This window comes from Rattus norvegicus, chromosome 18 (genome assembly GCF_036323735.1).
Source record: "Rattus norvegicus strain BN/NHsdMcwi chromosome 18, GRCr8, whole genome shotgun sequence".
Lineage (NCBI taxonomy): Eukaryota > Metazoa > Chordata > Mammalia > Rodentia > Muridae > Rattus > Rattus norvegicus.
In genome coordinates this window covers 36,582,416-36,600,314 of record NC_086036.1, presented here as the reverse complement: position 1 = coordinate 36,600,314, position 17,899 = coordinate 36,582,416, and the positions used below count along the sequence as shown (strand labels likewise).

Here is a 17,899-nt window from a genome sequence, read left to right as displayed (position 1 = left end):
AAACAAACAAGCAAAAGATCTTTATGATAAGAACCTCAAGTCTCTCAAGAAAGAAATTGAAGAAGATCTCATAAAATGGAGAGATCTCCTATGCTCATGAATTGGCTGAATTAACATATTAAAAATGGCCATCCTATCAAAGGCAATCTACAGATTCAATGTAATCCCCATCAAAATCCCAATACAATTCTTCAAAGACATGAAAAGAGCAATTATCAAATTATCTGGAATGGCAAAAAAAACCAACCAGAATAGCAGAAACAATTTTTTTTTCAGAAACAATTCTTAACAAGAAAAGAACGACCTGGGGAAATCACCATCCCTGACCTCAAGCTCTACTACAGAACAATAGTGATAAAAACTACATGATATTGGTGCAGAGACAGACAGGTTGATCAATGAAATAGAATTGAAGATCCATAAATAAAACCACACACTTATGCACAATTGACGTTTGACAAAGAAGCTAAAAATATACAATGGAAAAAAAGAAAGCATCTTCAATAAATGGTGCTGGTCTAAGTGGCTCTCTGTATGTAGAAAAATGAAAATAGACTCATATTTGTTACCATGCACAAAGCTCAAGTCCAAGTGGATCAAAGATCTCAACATAAACCCAGACACACTAAATCTAATAGAAGGGAAAGTGGTAAAGAGCCTTGAACTCCTTGGCACAGGGGGAAATTTCCTTAAACAGAACTCCAATGGCTCACAAGAATTGATAAATGGGACTTTATGAAACTGGAAAACTTCTATAAGGCAAAGGACATAGTCAAGACAAATCAGCATCTACAGATTGGGGAAAAAATCCTCATTAATCACACATCTGATAGAGGGCTAATACCCAAAATATATAAAGAGCTCAAGAAACTAGTCACCAAAATACTAAACAATCCAATCAAAAAATGGGGTATAGAACTAAACTGAAAATTCACAACAGAGGAATCTCGAATGGCTGAGAAAAGCCTAAAGAAATGTTCAAAGTCCTTAGTGGTCAGAGAAATGCAAATCAAAATGACCCTGAGATTCCACTTATATCAGTCAGAATGTCTAAGATCAAAACCTTAGGCATCAACACATGTTGGTGAGAATGTAGAGAAAAACGAACACTCCTCCACTGCTGGTGGGATTGCAAACTGGTACCACCACTCTAAAAATCAGTTTGGAGGTTCCTCAGAAAATTGGAAATAGACCTACCTAAAGGCCCAGAAATATCACTCTTGGGAATATACCCAAAAGATGCCCCACCATGCCACAGGAACACATGTTCCACTATCTATGTTCATAGCCTTATTTGTGATAGCTAGAAGCTGCAAACAACCCAGATATTCCATGACAGAAGAATGGATACAGAAAATCTGGTTCATTTACACAATGTAATACTACTCAGCTATTAAGAATGAGGACATCTTGAGTTTTGCAAGCAAATGGGTAGAACAAGAAAAATGTCATCTGGAGTGAGGTAATTCAGACCCAAAAAGACATGCATGGTATATTCTTACTAATAAGTGGATATTAGTCAAAAATGTACAGAATACCCAAGACACAGTTCACAGAACTCCAAAAGTTTAAGAACCTCCCCTCCTTCCTTAAGAAGACAGAGCCCCCCTCTAGGTATTACCCTCTGGCATTACCCCTCTAGGTATTACCCCCCCCCCCCAACTCCAGGACATCAGGTTGCTGCACTATTCACTTTTAGTGAGGCCAGTCAAAGTCTATTTAGGGAAACAGGATCCACGGACAAGCAGGCATCAGATTCAGGGAGAGCACTTGCTCCCATTCTTGGAGCCAAGCTGTTCATCTGCTACATATGAGCAGAGGGCTTAGGTCCAACCTGCGCTTGCTCTTTGGTTGGTGATTCAGTCTTCAGCAGCCCCCAAGAGTCCAGGTTAGTTGATTCTGTTAGTCTTCATGTGGAATCCTTGTTCTCTTCCAGTCTCTCAAACCTCCCAACGATTCTGTAAGACTCCCTGAGTTTAGCTGTGGTTCTCTGCATCTCTTTCCATTGGCTACTTGGTGGAGCATCTCAGAGGACAGTTATGCTAGGTTCCTGTCTGCAAACATAGCAGTGTATCATTAATAGTGTCAGGGATTGGTTCTTGCCCATGGGATAGATCTCAATTTTGAGAGGTCAATCGTTGGCTACTCCCTCCATCTCTGTTCTTTTTCCTTGCACATTTCTAGACAGGGCACATTTTGGACCGAAGGCTTTGTGGATGGGTTGCTATCCTTTATGCCTTCACTGGGAGTACTGCCTGGTTACAGAGAGTGGGAACATCAGGCACCATAACTCCCATTGCTAAGAGTCTCAGCTAGAGTCACTCCACAGATTTCATGGGGCTTCCACCACCACCACCCCCTGCCAAACTCCAGGTCTCTAGCAAGTGAAGAGATGCCCCACCCACCTCTGATCCTCTCTCCTCTTCTATCCCTACACCTGATCCCCCATTCCCTTCTCCATTATCCTCTCTTCCTCCCTGTTTCTTCCACCCATCCAACTCTGAAATCTATAAGCATCTTCCCTTGAATCCTCCTTGTTAATTGGTTTCTTTGTGTTTGTGGATTATAGGGTGATTATCCTATGCTTTATGGCTAACATCAACTTAGAGGTGATTACGTACCATGTGTGTGCTTTTGGGTCTGGGTTTCCTCACTCAGAATGATATTGTATAGTTCCATCTACTTGTCTGCATACTTCAGGATGTCATTGTTTGTAATAACTGAGTAGTATTACATTGAGAAAACAAACCACATTTTGTCTATCCATTCTTCAGTTGACAGACATCTGGGTTATTTCTAATCTCTGGCTATTAAGAATATAGCTTCTATTAATATTGTTGAGCTAGTATTATTTTAGGATGGTGGAGTATATTTTGGGCATATGCCCAGGAATGGTATAGTTGAGGTAGAACTCTTACCAATTTTCTGAGAAACTGTCAAATTGATTTCCAGAGTGATTGTACAAGTTTGCACTCCCATCAGCAATGAAGGAGTGTTCCCCCTTGCTCCAGAGCCTTGCCAGCATGTGCTGTTACTTGAGTTTTTGACCTTAGCCATCCTGACAGGTATAAGGTGGAGGCACATTTCTCTAATGACTAAGGACTTTAAACATTTCTTTAAGTGTGTCATGGCCGTCAGGGATTCCTGTGCTGAGAATTCTGTTTAGTTCTGTACCTCATTTTTAATTAGGTTCTTTTTCTGTTGGTGTCTAACTTCTTGAGTTCTTCATAAGTTTTGCATATGAGCCCCATTTGATTCACAATCTCTATTAGTTTCATCATGTCTCTGTTTAGTTTCTGTCCATTGGTGAGATGATGCTTTTGACAATTGCTATAGCGGAGCAAGCAATGTGTCTTATAGATTAGATTGAATGTTATAATTCACAGTGGGCAGGAATTTTAACAGGTTGTGTTCAACTGCTTAAGTAATGTTAAAAGAATGATAGCTTGAAGAAGAAGATTTAGAAAAGTTGTCATCTTAGCATCAGATGAGAGACAGGAGGGAACATAGAATATGAAGGAGCACAAAGAGGAGGGAAGGAAGGAGAAGAAGAGGAGGACGGGTGGAGAAATAGAAGGAAGGAGTCACTGTGGGAAGGGGAAGAAGGCAGAAGTAGATACTAGAGTTAATTCTGAAGGCAGACATCACATTCTGTGTTGCAGAGTTGAGAGATGAAGAGACATTTACTCTATGAGTTCCAGTAGGAGACAATATTGCATTTAGATGCATGCTGATCCCTCTTCAGAAATACATACACTCAAGTTACAGGAAAAAATATCATCAAAGTCATTACCAGTTATGTGTAGCATATTTTACATAAGTGTAATGTTCACTAGAATTATCTCTATTCTTTTTTTATCTTTATTAACTTGAGTATTTCTTATTTACATTTTGATAGTTATTCCCCTTCCCAGTTTCCGGGCCAACATCCCCCTAACTATCCCCTTCTATATGGGTGTTCCCCTTCCCATCCTCCCCTCATTACCGCCCTCCCCCCAACAATCATGTTCACTGGGGGTTCAGTCTTGTCAATACCAAGGGCTTCCCCTTCCACTGGTGCTCTTACTAGGCTATTCCTTGCTACCTATGAGGTTGGAGCCCAGGGTAGGTCCATGTATAGTCTTTGGGTAGTGGCTTAGTCCCTGGAAGCTCTGGTTGCTTGGCATTGTTGTACATATGGGGTCTCGAGCCCCTTCAAGCTCTTCCAGTCCTTTCTCTGATTCCTTCAACAGGGTCCCATTCTCAATTCAGTGGTTTGCTGCTGGCATTCGCCTATGTATTTGCTGTATTCTGGCTTTGTCTCTCAGGAGAGATCTACATCCGGTTCCTGTTGGCCTGCACTTCTTTGATTCATCCATCTTATCTAATTGGGTGGCTGTATATGTATGGGCCACATGTGGGGCAGGCTCTGAATGGGTGTTCCTTCTGCCTCTGTTCTAAACTTTGCCTCCCTATTCCCTGTCAAGGGTATTCTTGTTCCCCTTTTAAAGAAGGAGTGAAGCTAACCCAATCACAGAAAGACACACATGGTACGCACTCATTGATAAGTGGATATTAGCCCAAATGCTCAAATTACCCAAGATGCACAGAACACATGAAACTCAAGACGGATGATCAAAATGTGAATGCTTCACTCCTTCTTTAAAAGGGGAACAAGAATAACCTTGGCGGGGAATAGAGAGGCAAAGATTAAAACAGAGACTGAAGGAACACCCATTCAGAGCCTGCCCCACATGTGGCCCATACATATACAGCCACCCAATTAGACAAGATGGATGAAGCAAAGAAGTGCAGGCCGACAGGAGCCGGATGTAGATCTCTCCTGAGAGACACAGCCAGACTACAGCAAATACAGAGGCGAATGCCAGCAGCAAACCACTGAACTGAGAATAGGACCCCCGTTGAAGGAATCAGAGAAAGGACTGGAAGAGCTTGAAGGGGCTCGAGACCCCATATGTACAACAATACCAAGCAACCAGAGCTTCCAGGGACTAAGCCACTACCTAAAGACTATACATGGACTGACCCTGGACTCTGACCTCATAGGTAGCAATGAATATCCTAGTAAAAGCACCAGTGGAAGGGGAAGCCCTGGGTCCTGCTAAGACTGAACCCCCAGTGAACTAGACTGTTGGGGGGAGGGCGGCAATGGGGGGAGGGGAACACCCATAAGGAAGGGGAAGGGGGGAATGTTTGCCCGGAAACCGGGAAAGGGAATAACACTCGAAATGTATATAAGAAATACTCACGTTAATAAAAAAAAAAAAAGGAGTGAAGCATTTGCATTTTCGTCATCCCTCTTGAGTTTCATGTGGTGTGTGCATGTAGGGTAATTCAAGCATTTGGACTAATTGCCACTTATCAATGAGTGCATACCATGTGTGTTTTTCTGTGATTGGGTTACCTCACTCAGGATGATATTTTCCAGTTCCATCCATTTGCCTATGAATATCATAAAGTCATTGTTTTTGATAGCTGTATCTCTATTCTTAAAAACAGTTTTGTCATCTGGGATTCTCAAGAAAAAGTGTAACATTGTATTCTAATACAAACTGTATAAGATTCTAGAGGAAAAACAAATACAGTGGCATAATCAAGACAATTTCTCTTCCTTTCTGAGGACGTGTTCCCAGAGAACCTATGATATAGAACCTAAAAATTTACAAAACATTACACTAAATAACACAAGACATTGAAGGATATTGTTTTTCAGTTTCAAGTTATCTGCCTTAGCGTTCACATTATAGGCGATCATAGAAATAGGAAAGACACGGAAAAAAATTCTGAGCTAAGGACACAGAGCTGGAAGTAAGGAGAGATGAAATGTCTGCTTAGTACAACCATGCTATGGGAAAGGTTCAAGAGACTGCAGATTACTGCCCATAGAGGAACACAAATAAAAAAGATAACAGAGTCCAGATCTTACAAGGCTTCCAATAGTGCCTTATTAAGATAAAAAAGAAATTCACCGCGTGACATTAATGTGGGTTTAATAATCTTACAAAAACAGATCAATGAGTGTGATAATAAATCAGTAGCATTTGGAAACAACCCCTTCCCCAGAGTTCTTGATGTTCCTGTACCAAGTACGTGGAGTAATAAGAGTTGGCATGCTATGAAGGCCAAATACCTCCTTTCCCCCAAGGCTCTTTGCTTTTAAATTCTAAAGATGAGAGATCTAAGATGATTTCCTTTTCACTGTAGCTCTTTCTTTACACACTCTATAGTCATCAACCTGACCCAAGCTTACAGTGCACTGATAAGTAATAAAGTCATTTTTCTCCAAGGCCAGATGTAACCAAGTTACTGAAAGAAGACAGCAAACGAATGTGTATCAGTATTCTGAGTATTAGAAAACATGTGAGTGAATATGTGGCATGCACACAAATGAGGTATTATAACTGGGAGAAACATATATTCCTATATGTACCAGAGAATAAAAATGTATCTTTAGAATTTAAGAGAAATGACCCCTGAGACATTCATAGGTACAAATAATTTAATCTTTTTTTATTGAACAAAATTGGGGCCAGTGAAGACACAGAGCTATTTTAGACTCATATAAATGCCTCTGTATCGAGGCTTAGATAAAGATTGAAGATGGACACAGTGGAACACTAGTTATTGCTATTGCTTGGGAGGCTAAGGTAGGAGGATTTCAAGTTTGAGACCAATCTGTACAAAAGCCAAAAGGGGTAATAGTATAAGACTACATATGACAAAGACATAAATAGTAAAAGTGCAAATATTTAAGGAGAAATTTACAGAAACTATACAACAGGGCTTGACAGGAAGACAGCAATGCTCTCTAATTGGATTAATTTTTTAATGACAAAAAACATAGAAGAAATTGTTCTGAGAGGAGCCCTAGATGTTTTACCTAAAGAAGGTCACTGTTGATAATATTGGCTAGCTGACAAAACCTGCTTGGCTTTGGCCTATGATTTAAATGTTCCAATCTGTTCTACTACTAAGATATTAGACAGAGACCCAAGACACAAGATATTCAGGAAAGTTTGGTTTATTTGTACAGATTGGGATTGATCCCAGCATTCTTCAACCTGTGAGATGGTACTTTAAAAATGAGCTATGTCTCCAGGTCAGAATAGTTATTAATGAAAACACAGAACGACCATCCAGCCATCAGTTTCCAACAGGTCTTTGTCACCAGAAATCTGAGAATAAAAAAGGCAAAAGGAGAAATAAGGTATAATATGGAAGTGTCTATGCTGGAGACAAATGGGAAACACCCTCTTACCCATCCAAGTTCACTCGCCTAGCACCTTCCAGTGTGGTAATATCTAATCTGTCCCCCAGACTTCCGAAACAAAGGCATAATAAGCATTTCATTAAAACATCTTCCTTGGGGCAGTTAAGAAACAGACTATAAAGGTATCTAGTTAGGACAAGGGCCACACCTTTGCAACAGAACCTACAACCTCTTTAAAATAATCTCTCTGGGCCTGAGTTTGTGATGTGTGAGGTGGAGGAGCCATCAGTGATTCAGCCAACACTCTCAGCCTTTGGCTAAAACAGAAACTACTGTGAGGGACCAGGGTATATGCTGGTTTTTCTTTGCTCCTTGCACAAAATTACAAAGGATTATAGAGTAAGGGTTCCAATCTGACAGCACAAGGAACGATTTGCTTCTTGTGAAACATACTGCCTAACATAAACAAAAGCTAAAATCATGGTGGTATTGCAATCTGGGTTTTTAATGACTAATTTCCTGTCAGGTAAATCCAGAGATCTGAGTCACAGGCAGTGGACCAGTTGTGCTAGTGTGCTGTTGTACTAGTATAGTTCAAGGGTTTAGACATTGAGGCAACAGAAAATATCTAACAGAAGATAATGGTAAATTTTATTTTAAAATCAAAGTGGTGGGGATTGAAGAAGTTTTAGAATTTCTGTAGGTAATCCATTAATTATGGGAATATTGGGACTATGAGGAAGCACATAAGGGTCCCCATTCAGCCTAATGTGTCTACCTTATATGCCAGTAGAACCTTCTGTTATGATGACTCAACTAAGTACAGATTTCTGTTTCCCCAAATAGAAAAGACTTGCCTCATGGTTGTTGAACTTGGTTGGGGAAACATGGACAGAAATAGTCAATGAGCCTCTTCTCCTTTTTTTTTTCATTTCCCTCCAAAGAATACTCACAAGCTCTCAACACACAAGATGCAGGGATTATCATAGGTTACAAAATTGGTGCCACAGATGGGTTGTTTTAGGCCAGGGCAGGGATCCACTGTTTTATTGAACCAACTCAATTTTACTTTCTTATAAGGACATTTTATCTGAAATTGTGTGGGAACAAACAAGCAAAACAGGAGATAATTAGAACTGTGCTCAAATAACAGGAATCATGGATTGTATTAGGGGAATCCAGTCAAGTCAGAATCACATTCCATTATCACAGAATCTCACAGTATATCTATGTATAAAGCGAAGACACTAGATTCAATCTACACTCTGTCTGTTAAGCATCATTTCCTATGGCCAGGAACTCTTAGAGGCCTGGTAAGCTATAATGAGAGAAAAGAAAACATTTACATTCATGAAGCAAAGATAAAGTCACAAACACTGCAACGTTTTTTTGCTGCAAACATAATTTGAGCTTCTTCTCAGAGATTCCTCATTCCTTTACAGTTTCCTGCTTTCAGAATCCAAGAGATTGCTGCTTTCCATATTTTCAACCCAGAAGAATGTGATATGGTCAACTTGCTTTACAAAAGAAGAACTCCCTGACACTTTGTGAATGCTCAAGTTCATGGCCCTCTAAGAACCAAAAATTCCTCACACCTGGCAAGTGGAAATTGTCATTATGCAGAAAGTTTCCAAACACCATTGGGTACTCTTTTGTGTGTGTGTGTGTGTGTGTGTGTGTGTGTGTGTGTGTGTGTGTTAGTTCCCAGCTTAGATCACTTTATTTTAGATTCTAAACAACAGTAGGCCTGTAATTCTCATGTGTCAATGTACATATTGTCAGCTGCAGATTGAGTTAGTGAGTTCTGACAAGAAAACTGAAAGAAGACAGGAAATTGTTGGGGGAGCACGGGGAGTCTAAGAAGTTAGAGAGTGGAGTAGGCAAAATGAAGACACATTTTTGGCCTGTATGAAATTCTCAAAGAATAGGTAAATAAAACTTTTAAAATTAAAATATTATGTTCAGAGCCTGGAGAGATAAGTCAGTGGTTGAGAGCACTCCTTGCTCTTGCAGAGGCCCAGGATTTCATTCCTAGCAACTTCATGAAAGCTTATAACATTTGGGGACTCTAGTTCCAGAAGGTTCAGTGCCCTTTTCTGTCCCCTGTGATCACCAGACACATATGTAGTACACTTACACAGAAGCAGGCAAAACACTTGTACGATTAAAAATAATCTTTAAAAAATTGGATTCAAATTGAGTCATAGAAAATCTAGTAGGCGATTACCTTAATCAGTCCATGTGTAGGCCACCAAACTCTAGCACCTGGAGCTGTAGAATGCATAAATATATTGCAATAAATATATTTTAATCCCTGAGAAACCATAATCTAACCTGAGAGAACAAAAAAGCTCAAATTCCTTACAAAGTGACCTTGAAGTAATTGAAAGCATTGTTCCATTTATATATTGATTCATCCCTGTGTAAAATTCAGACTGTCATTCCTGCTTCTGTAAGCAATCAGCAGAGGGAATCATCATGGGGGGGAAGGGGGGGGACACTATGACAACATGACAACTGTGAGCCCAGAGTAACAAAGGGAGGCAAACAACACCTTGTTAAGGTGACATTCAGGAGTTCTCAGAAGATGTGTGAAAAACTGAGAACTCTGCTCTGTTTGGGATTCCCAGCATGATCTCTTCCCTAGGGGTCACAGAGATACCTTGGCACCAGGGAGATTACTGCAGGATATTTTCAAATATTTTTGAGAGACTATATAGGAAAATCAAAACTATGTCTCTGGATCTGACTTCACTGTCTCTCTAAGCATGTATATGGGAAAGCATGAAGGTAATTGTCTGTACCTACACTCATAGACTTTTTCACTAAAATCATTTTTAATTCAAACTATTTTCTTTACAGTACAGTGTAAACATCCACGAAGCATTATATTTTTAAAAGAAAAGCAAATTACTCACCAGCCAGGAGCATCGAATGAAGCATGATGGAGAACAAAAGTGACCACAGTACCTGGAAATATTTGACCATTTTTTCCTTCTGGTATAACTGTGGAGTGATGTCCTTGAGATGCTGTCTCAAGATATCACCCAGGGGAACATAATCAGAATGTTAAAACAACTTGTGAAAGTATAGCCCAGTGCAAACTCCACTTTAAAACTTATTCCATCCTGCTTCAAGAATAAATAGCTATGAAAAGTTAGACCTTTACTAATCACCTAAAAGATTAAAATTAATGAACTCAGTGACAAACTGAATGTGAATACTCAGAAGATAGATAGGGATCAGACATTTCTATTCTGTGTGCATCATTATACCATTTTAGTATGGAGGTGTTTTACATCCCCTGAAAAGGATACTTCATACCCTAAATTCCATTCACATTTATGTTTTGAAAAAGTTCAAAACCAAAATGGGTTACCTAGAGGTTTCTAGAAATTACTGGATCAATAGGGAGAAGGAAATCTATATTTTCTTATGACATAGAGATGGAATCTTTAAATCAAGAAAAAGGCAGTGACACTACAGGCAAACTTGGCTGTGCTAAGAATCTTCTGACTGAATATGAAAACTCTTTAGGGTATTCTGCGATCCTGGATAACCAAAGAAACCACCATATCACTGTCTCAGGGAAACTGTCTCTGGAGAATAACACTTTCCATGAAAATTGGATATTTTTGGCAGAATATCCAGGGCTCCTGTCTTTCCTCCTTCTGAGACAACCTTGTGCATCATGGTCTTGCTAAGAATATCACTATCTCATCTTGCCATCTTCCTCTAGATTCTTCAGGGATAGAGAAGCAGCAATAAAAGCCTTAAGTCTGCCCACATCAAATGAACTTTTTTTATCTTCTACGACAGAGTTGACCCACCTTAGAAGAAGGAGATGACGTTAATGGGCTCCTTTTGAGCTGCTCCTTCTTTTTAAAGCACACGTGTTGACTTCCTGAGAGGACAGTAGCTGTGTAGGAGAAGGCATTGGGACAGTGTGTGCCGGGCTGAGCAGGCCCTGGTAGGTCCATCATGATTCTAGTTAGGCCAAGGTCAGAACTCACTCGGCAGGGGATATTGAAAAGGACTTGTGGAGGGCAAGAACTATTCACTGGAAAGCGAAGCCAGGGCAGCATGTGAGCATATGTGCTGCAGTTGGAACACAGTAAGTGTCCCCTAGAATGAAGACTTCTCAGGCAAAATGAAAAAAAAAAACACAAAGAAACACCTAAGTTACTGGAGGCTGGAGCAGTGATTTGCAGTGGTACATGAGATCCACAGATATCATCTGTAGTGGTTATACCTTTGTCCCTTAGGCAACCTGAGCTTTTGCATTGTTAATGGAGGCAGTCTTAGCACGGTGGAGCTCTCTCTGTTGCAAGTTTTCTTTCTTTCTTCCTCTCTCTCTTCCTCTCTCTCCCTCTTTCTTTCTTTCTTTCTTTCTTTCTTTCTTTCTTTCTTTCTTTCCTTTTTTTGTGGTTTTGTATAAAAATTCTTTTATTTACATCTATGAAGAAAATACATAAGATAGACTTAAAAAAACCAAAATGACATGGAGGTAGGTGAGTGAGAAAGAAGTGTTAAAAATGTTTACCTTTTATTTTTTTATTGGATATTTTGTTTATTTGCATTTCGAATATTATCCCCTTTCCTGGTTTCCCCTCCAGAAACCCTCTATTCTATCTCCCATCCCCCTGCTTCTATGACGGTGTTCCCCCACCCAAATAATGACACATAATACACAGATTTTTTCAATATTCAATCATGTTTTGAGGTATACATTGTTTTTCCTTTGTTTTCAAATGAAACTGCCACATTTTCTTAGTTTCAAGTTGTCATTTAAAGCTTATATTTATGTTCTTTAAACCACAGCCCATCATATATGTGAATGGTAATTTATTAGTACTTTTAATTGTTATGGTGATTCTGATTTTAATTGTTACTAAAATTCTCTAATAACAAGTTTGTATCTGCATCTAATGATTTATCCCTTACTCCATTTTAATATTTTAATATGCTTACCTATAAGTGTACTGCAGAGTCTGTTAAGACTCTGGGCAATCTAAAATATGAAAGAGAATTCCATATGCAGAAGCTAGGTTAAAGAAATAAACATAGGAAAGTAGAGGAGAGACTATTGGTGAGAAGGGGGCTAGCAGGAAGACAACATGGGATGGCAATGGAGGGGATGTAAGTGCTCCAAACATACTATATGCCTAAGTGAAACTGTTGTAATGAAACCCATGGTTCTGTATAACCAGTGCATGCCAATGATCTTTTCCTCTTACTTGCATGTCATAGCAACAGTGCAGGCTATTTCGACAATAATATAATAATCTTAGATGAACAATGTATTTCTCAGTTCAGAAAGAAGAGGCATTCTACTGTTTAAGAAGGTTAACAGATATGGAAACAGATCTGGCAACAGTATTTTGTGAACATGAAAAATCATTAATTCCCCCGGCATTAGGGAAATTTCCCAGTGCTTTTATTTTGATGGCTTTTAACTATGGCTATTGATGTCGGTGTTATAGGGTCACAGTTACAAAATAACTCATTGTTGAAAAATAACAGTGAATGTGAAATTACTTTCCACTTGAAAGTAAACAACTCACATTTTCTGCTTTGATTTGCTGCAAAATTCATTAACAGATCATCATTGCTCTGGTGAGTTACAGAGGTCTTATGGAGTCAAGGATTCCGATTAGTCAAAATCAGTAAGGAAGACTGGCAACACAAGATGAAAGGAAATGGCCAACATCTTTCTCTAATATCATCAAAGCCACAGTCAGGCAAAGTCACTGAGAAATACTTATATAAGCTAAAGAATGTAACTGCTAGTACTCAAGTTTCCTGAATCTTGTGGTATTAGAGTATTAATAATGAGTACTTTATTTTCCACGTAAGCACTGGGAAATGAAAAATAAAACCCACAGATATGATGTGTCAATGGTGTAAAATTAAGTATCAACATTTTAAGATAAAGATGGTTTCATATTGCAACCTCACAATGTTAGTAAACAGTAGTCTGTAAACATTATTTAATCCTAAAGATCTTAGTAAAAAAAATAAATCCTATATAGAAAAAATCAAAATAATTTTAGCATTTTTAGACCCTTCCAAATCCCAGGAGAACTAATATTGAGATAAGAGACTAGATACTAATTAATAATCAGACCTTTCTCAGAGCACCCAAATCTTTGGTTCTTGTCACATTGCGTTAATGGACTACCTTTAAAGTAACAATATAAAAATGTCTGGAGGTATCACCATCCTTGATTTCAAGCTGTAGTATAGAGTGATAGTAATAAAAACTGCACAATACTGGCAAAAAAATAGGAAGGTTGATCAATGGACTCTAACTGAAGACCCAAAAGTAAATCCACAGGCCTATGGACCCTTCTTGATTTTTGACAAAGAAGCCAAAACTATAAAATGGAAAAAAGAAAGCATCAACAAATGATGCTGGTCTAACTAGATATCTGCATGCAGAAGAATGCAAATTAATCAATATCTACCATCATGCACAAAACTTAAGTTTAAGTGAATTGAAGACCTCAACATAAAACTGGATACTCAAAGTGATGGAAGAGAAAGTGAGGAATAGCCTTGAATGCATTTAGCACAGGAGACAGTTTCCTCAACAGAACACTAACAGCTCAGGAACTAAGATCAACAATTAATAAATGGGACCTCATGAAACTGAAAATATTCAGTAAGGTAAAAAACCATCAAAAGGACAAAATGGCAGCCTACAGAATGGAAAAATACCTTCATCAGGTCCACATTTGACAGAGGACTGTTGTACAAAATATGTAAAGAACACATGAAACCAAATGATTAAAATATAAGATAATCAACAAACTAAATAACCCAATTAAAAGTGGGTACAGATCTCAACAGAGGAATCTCTCATGACAATGAAGCGCTTCAATGTTCCATATCCTTAGTCATCAGGGAAATGCAAATCTTAAACTTTTCAGAATAGCTAAGATCAAGGACTCAAGTGTCAGCTTCTGCTGGTAAGGATGTAGAACAAGGGGAACATTCCTACATTGATGGCAGGAGTGCAAATTAGTGCAACCATTTTGGAAATAAATATGATGGTTTCTTAGAATATTGGGAATAGATCTACCACCTGGGCATAGACCAAACAGATGCTTTACCACAATGACACTTGCTCAACTATGTTTATAGGGGTTTTATTTGTAATGATCAGAAACTGGAAACAACCTATATGTCCCTCAACTGAAGAATGGATAAAGAATATGTTGTATATTTATACAATGAATTATTACTCAAGCATTAAAAACAGTGCCACCGGGGTTGGGGATTTAGCTCAGTGGTAGAGCGCTTGCCTAGTGAGCGCAAGGCCCTGGGTTCGGTCCCCAGCTCCGAAAAAAAAAAAAAAAAAAAACAAAACAGTGCCACCATAAAATTTGCAGGTAGATGGCTAGAACTAGAACAGATCATCCTGAGTGAAGCAACCCAGACACAGAAAAAAATTGTATGCATTCATTTATAAGTGGTTATTACTCATAAAGTACAAGATAGCTATGCTAGATCCCAAAGACCAAAAGAAGCTAAGCAGCAAAGATGGCCTAGGAGGAGATGTGTAAATATGCTAAGAAGCTGAAATATAGTAAACATTGATGGCCCAGGGGAGATGTGTAAATATGCTAAGAAGCTGAAATACAGTAAACACTGGAGAGGGTACATGGATGGAGGGAACTGGGTGGGGAAGGGGATAGGGTTGGAAAAGGGTAGGTGTATCTCTGGGGCATCTAGAAATGTAGTGTAGTGGAATCTCCAGGGAATCTATGAGGGTGACACTAGCTAAGACTTCTACCAATGGGGAATAGGCAGTCTGAACCAGCCATCTCTTGTTACCAGGCAAGACTTCCAATGGAGGGATGGTGACACTAATCCAAGCAGAAAACATTAGGTTCATGATTTGTCCTGCCTACAAAATGTGCAAGGGTAAGAGATGGAGCAGAATTTGAGAGATGGACCAACCAGTGATTGGCCCAGCTGGAGACACATGCAATGGGAAGGAGTCGAGCCCTGAAACTATATTATTCTATTGTACTTGCAGACAGGAGCCTAGTTTACGTGTCATCAAAAAGGTTTTACCCAGGAACTGATAGAAACAGATGCATAGCCAAACATTAAGCAGAGGTTGGGAAATCTTGTGAAAGATAGGGAGAAAGGATTGAAGGATCCACCTCTGGGTTTTAGTGTGCCTTCCATTCCAAATTCAGCTCACTTTCTAGGGCTGTAAATATAGGTCCTCTTTGTTTCTTTTCTTTTGTTATTGTGTATCATTTTCTTATAAAAGGAGACATCTTGGTAGTAAAGATTTAAATTTAAAAGTTGTTGGTGTGACTACAAGCTTGTGATACTGCTCTGGAAGTCAATCTGGTGTTTTATCAGAAAATTAGAAATAGTGCTACCTGAAGACCCAGTTTTATCTCTCCTGGGCATATATATACCCAAAAGGTGCTCCATCGTATCTCAAGGATATGTGTTTCTCTATGTTCATTTCAGCTTTATTTGTAATAATTAGAAACGTGAACCAACTTAAATGTCAGTCAACTGATGAGTGGATATGGAAAACATGGCTCATTTACACAATGGAATACCATTAAACTATTGAAAACAAAAAACAAAACAAAACAAAAAAAGTTAAACTCATCTGTGCCATCTGTGCCTCATATATTGCTTATAGGCCAATATTCTTAATACATTTGAATATGAGACAAAGCTTCATGATGAATATAATGGGTCAGCTAAATCAAGGAATTTTATGCATATTGTATTTAATATGAAATATTAAATTCCTGATTAGACATCAATAAAATATTCAAAATGACATGACATACAGTTCCCAAAAGCTCACAAAAGAGAGATATCCTACATATGAGCAAGAAAGAGATACATCAGATAATCCCTGTATCCATCCTGTTCATAGCAGAATTACCAGGAAAATACCCCACCATGCTTGACAAATGGATATAGTTCATCCATTCTTCGTTCTTGATGACAGGGAAAAATAGAGCATAAAGAATGACCAATTTTCATTCAGTTACAAAAGACAACAATCATAAAAATCCTATATTTAGTTTAGTGGAGATTTATTTATAAAAACAAAAGAGCAGAGAAAAAATACAAAAATAACTTCCTAGATCCAGATAGGTCAGTCTCACTCTGAACATGTTTTTTCTGTAGCTGAGAGTGGCTGGAGGTATGTAAGATTCTCTGAACTTTCTGGTGTGCATCTGGTACCTAAACCGCCACAGAAAACCAGCAACTAAACTCTGAGAGTAGCAGAGTTTCATCAGAGATCCTGAAGCCACAAGTTTGGTTTAATGTCATCCCTATCCAATACATGTATTCCTTCTCAGATTTCCCATCTCTGTTATTCCATGGTATCATGGTATAGCTACATTATCCACTATAGCCACCTCCATCTCCATGTGGCCAGTGAACACTTGAAATATGACTGGTCCACACTAGAGGTACTAATAGTGGAAAATACACATCAGTATCAAAGGTTTATTAAATAAAATAGTTGTATTAGTTGACTTAGTGAGTGATATATAGGGCTAGATAATATAATTATAATTATTTTTATCTAGTTGTTTTGTTAACAACTAAAAATTTAAATTATATATATATCATACAACATTTATGTTAGAGATTGACAATCTAGAGATTTACATATATTTGTAGATTCATTTCCTTTGTTTTTCCCACATTGTATGTAGAAAGCAATGGGATAATCTCAAAAATTAAAAAAAACAATTATGAATAGGTAAATAATTAGATATGAGATTATGTCAATTATATAATTGAGGTATGATGTTTATGGAAATACAGACACTAGTTAAGGGATATGCTAACAGGTAGCTTCACACATATATTGGCTGCCTGAGAGCCCATATTGCCCCACCTCTTCAATGATGGCAACAACTTGCCTACTACTGTGTTTCGTAAGACAAAGGGCACCATATATTCAGCTACTATTAAAAAATATTCCCATTTTCTAGCAGTGATAAACAAATCCCCAGAAGGATGTTCTGCTGAGTGTCTACTTTTATTAAACAGGCAGCTGGATAGACAATATTGTGATCAGATTTCCAGAGCATAGACTGAGTGGAGATTTCTGCACATCCTCAGATCACTGAGTCTAGAAGGAAAGAGATGGAAAGACTGAAAACCAGTTGAGTCCAGTACCAACAGCTCTGTATTATTGTCTATAGTAAAAAGATGAGTTTGAAGAATTCTTTATATACACAGTTGGTAAAGACAGGCAGTTCAGAATCGAAGCTTAGCTTTTTCTCTGTGATTTCACCAATCATTGCATCATTTTTTCCTAAAAGAGAAGATGGATAGGTTAGGTACTAGAACTCATTGAAACTGTAAGGATATGGTCAAACCATAAAACAGTGCATTAATTTGTGCCATGACCTAACGATATCAAATTCTGCTCACATTCCATGTGCTGTGATTGCTATTACCTGAGCATCTACTATACACCAAATATTGAGGTGAACACAAAACAAACATGGCTTAACTCTGCTGTTGATGTTCCCTCATGATAATAAACACTGTCATTACCAGTGTCCCACAGATAAGGATATGTGCGTCACAATTTAGTGACTTTCTAAATTGTCAAGTTAGATCATGCCTCTGGTGCAATCCTTCATTTAAAGAAATTTAGTTTTGTATAACCTGCAG

At 38.4% G+C, this 17,899-nt stretch overlaps 1 protein-coding gene and 1 non-coding gene across 3 annotated transcripts in view; both read right to left on the bottom strand.

Annotated features, from left to right (window-relative positions):
* Positions 1 to 7,005: 7,005 nt before the first annotated feature.
* Spink14 (serine peptidase inhibitor, Kazal type 14) lies at positions 7,006 to 11,157 on the bottom strand. 2 transcript variants are annotated; one of them, XR_010059592.1, is made up of 5 exons: positions 11,041 to 11,157; positions 10,129 to 10,240; positions 9,438 to 9,481; positions 8,164 to 8,300; positions 7,006 to 7,175 (listed from the first exon to the last, which is right to left on the bottom strand). It is a non-coding gene; the product is annotated as a serine peptidase inhibitor, Kazal type 14 (transcript). The 2 variants fall into 2 exon arrangements; NR_172952.1 differs by lacking the exons at positions 7,006 to 7,175; positions 11,041 to 11,157 and having other exon boundaries at positions 8,160 to 8,300; positions 10,129 to 10,198.
* A 5,119-nt stretch (positions 11,158 to 16,276) lies between these two features.
* Spink5 (serine peptidase inhibitor, Kazal type 5) overlaps positions 16,277 to 17,899 on the bottom strand; it is a 68,692-nt gene continuing 67,069 nt past the window's right edge. The window contains exon 32 of the mRNA NM_001170606.1: positions 16,277 to 17,534. Within this exon, the coding sequence (NP_001164077.1) occupies positions 17,517 to 17,534 (18 nt within the window). The 3' untranslated portion in view covers positions 16,277 to 17,516. The remainder of the gene's footprint in view (positions 17,535 to 17,899) is intronic.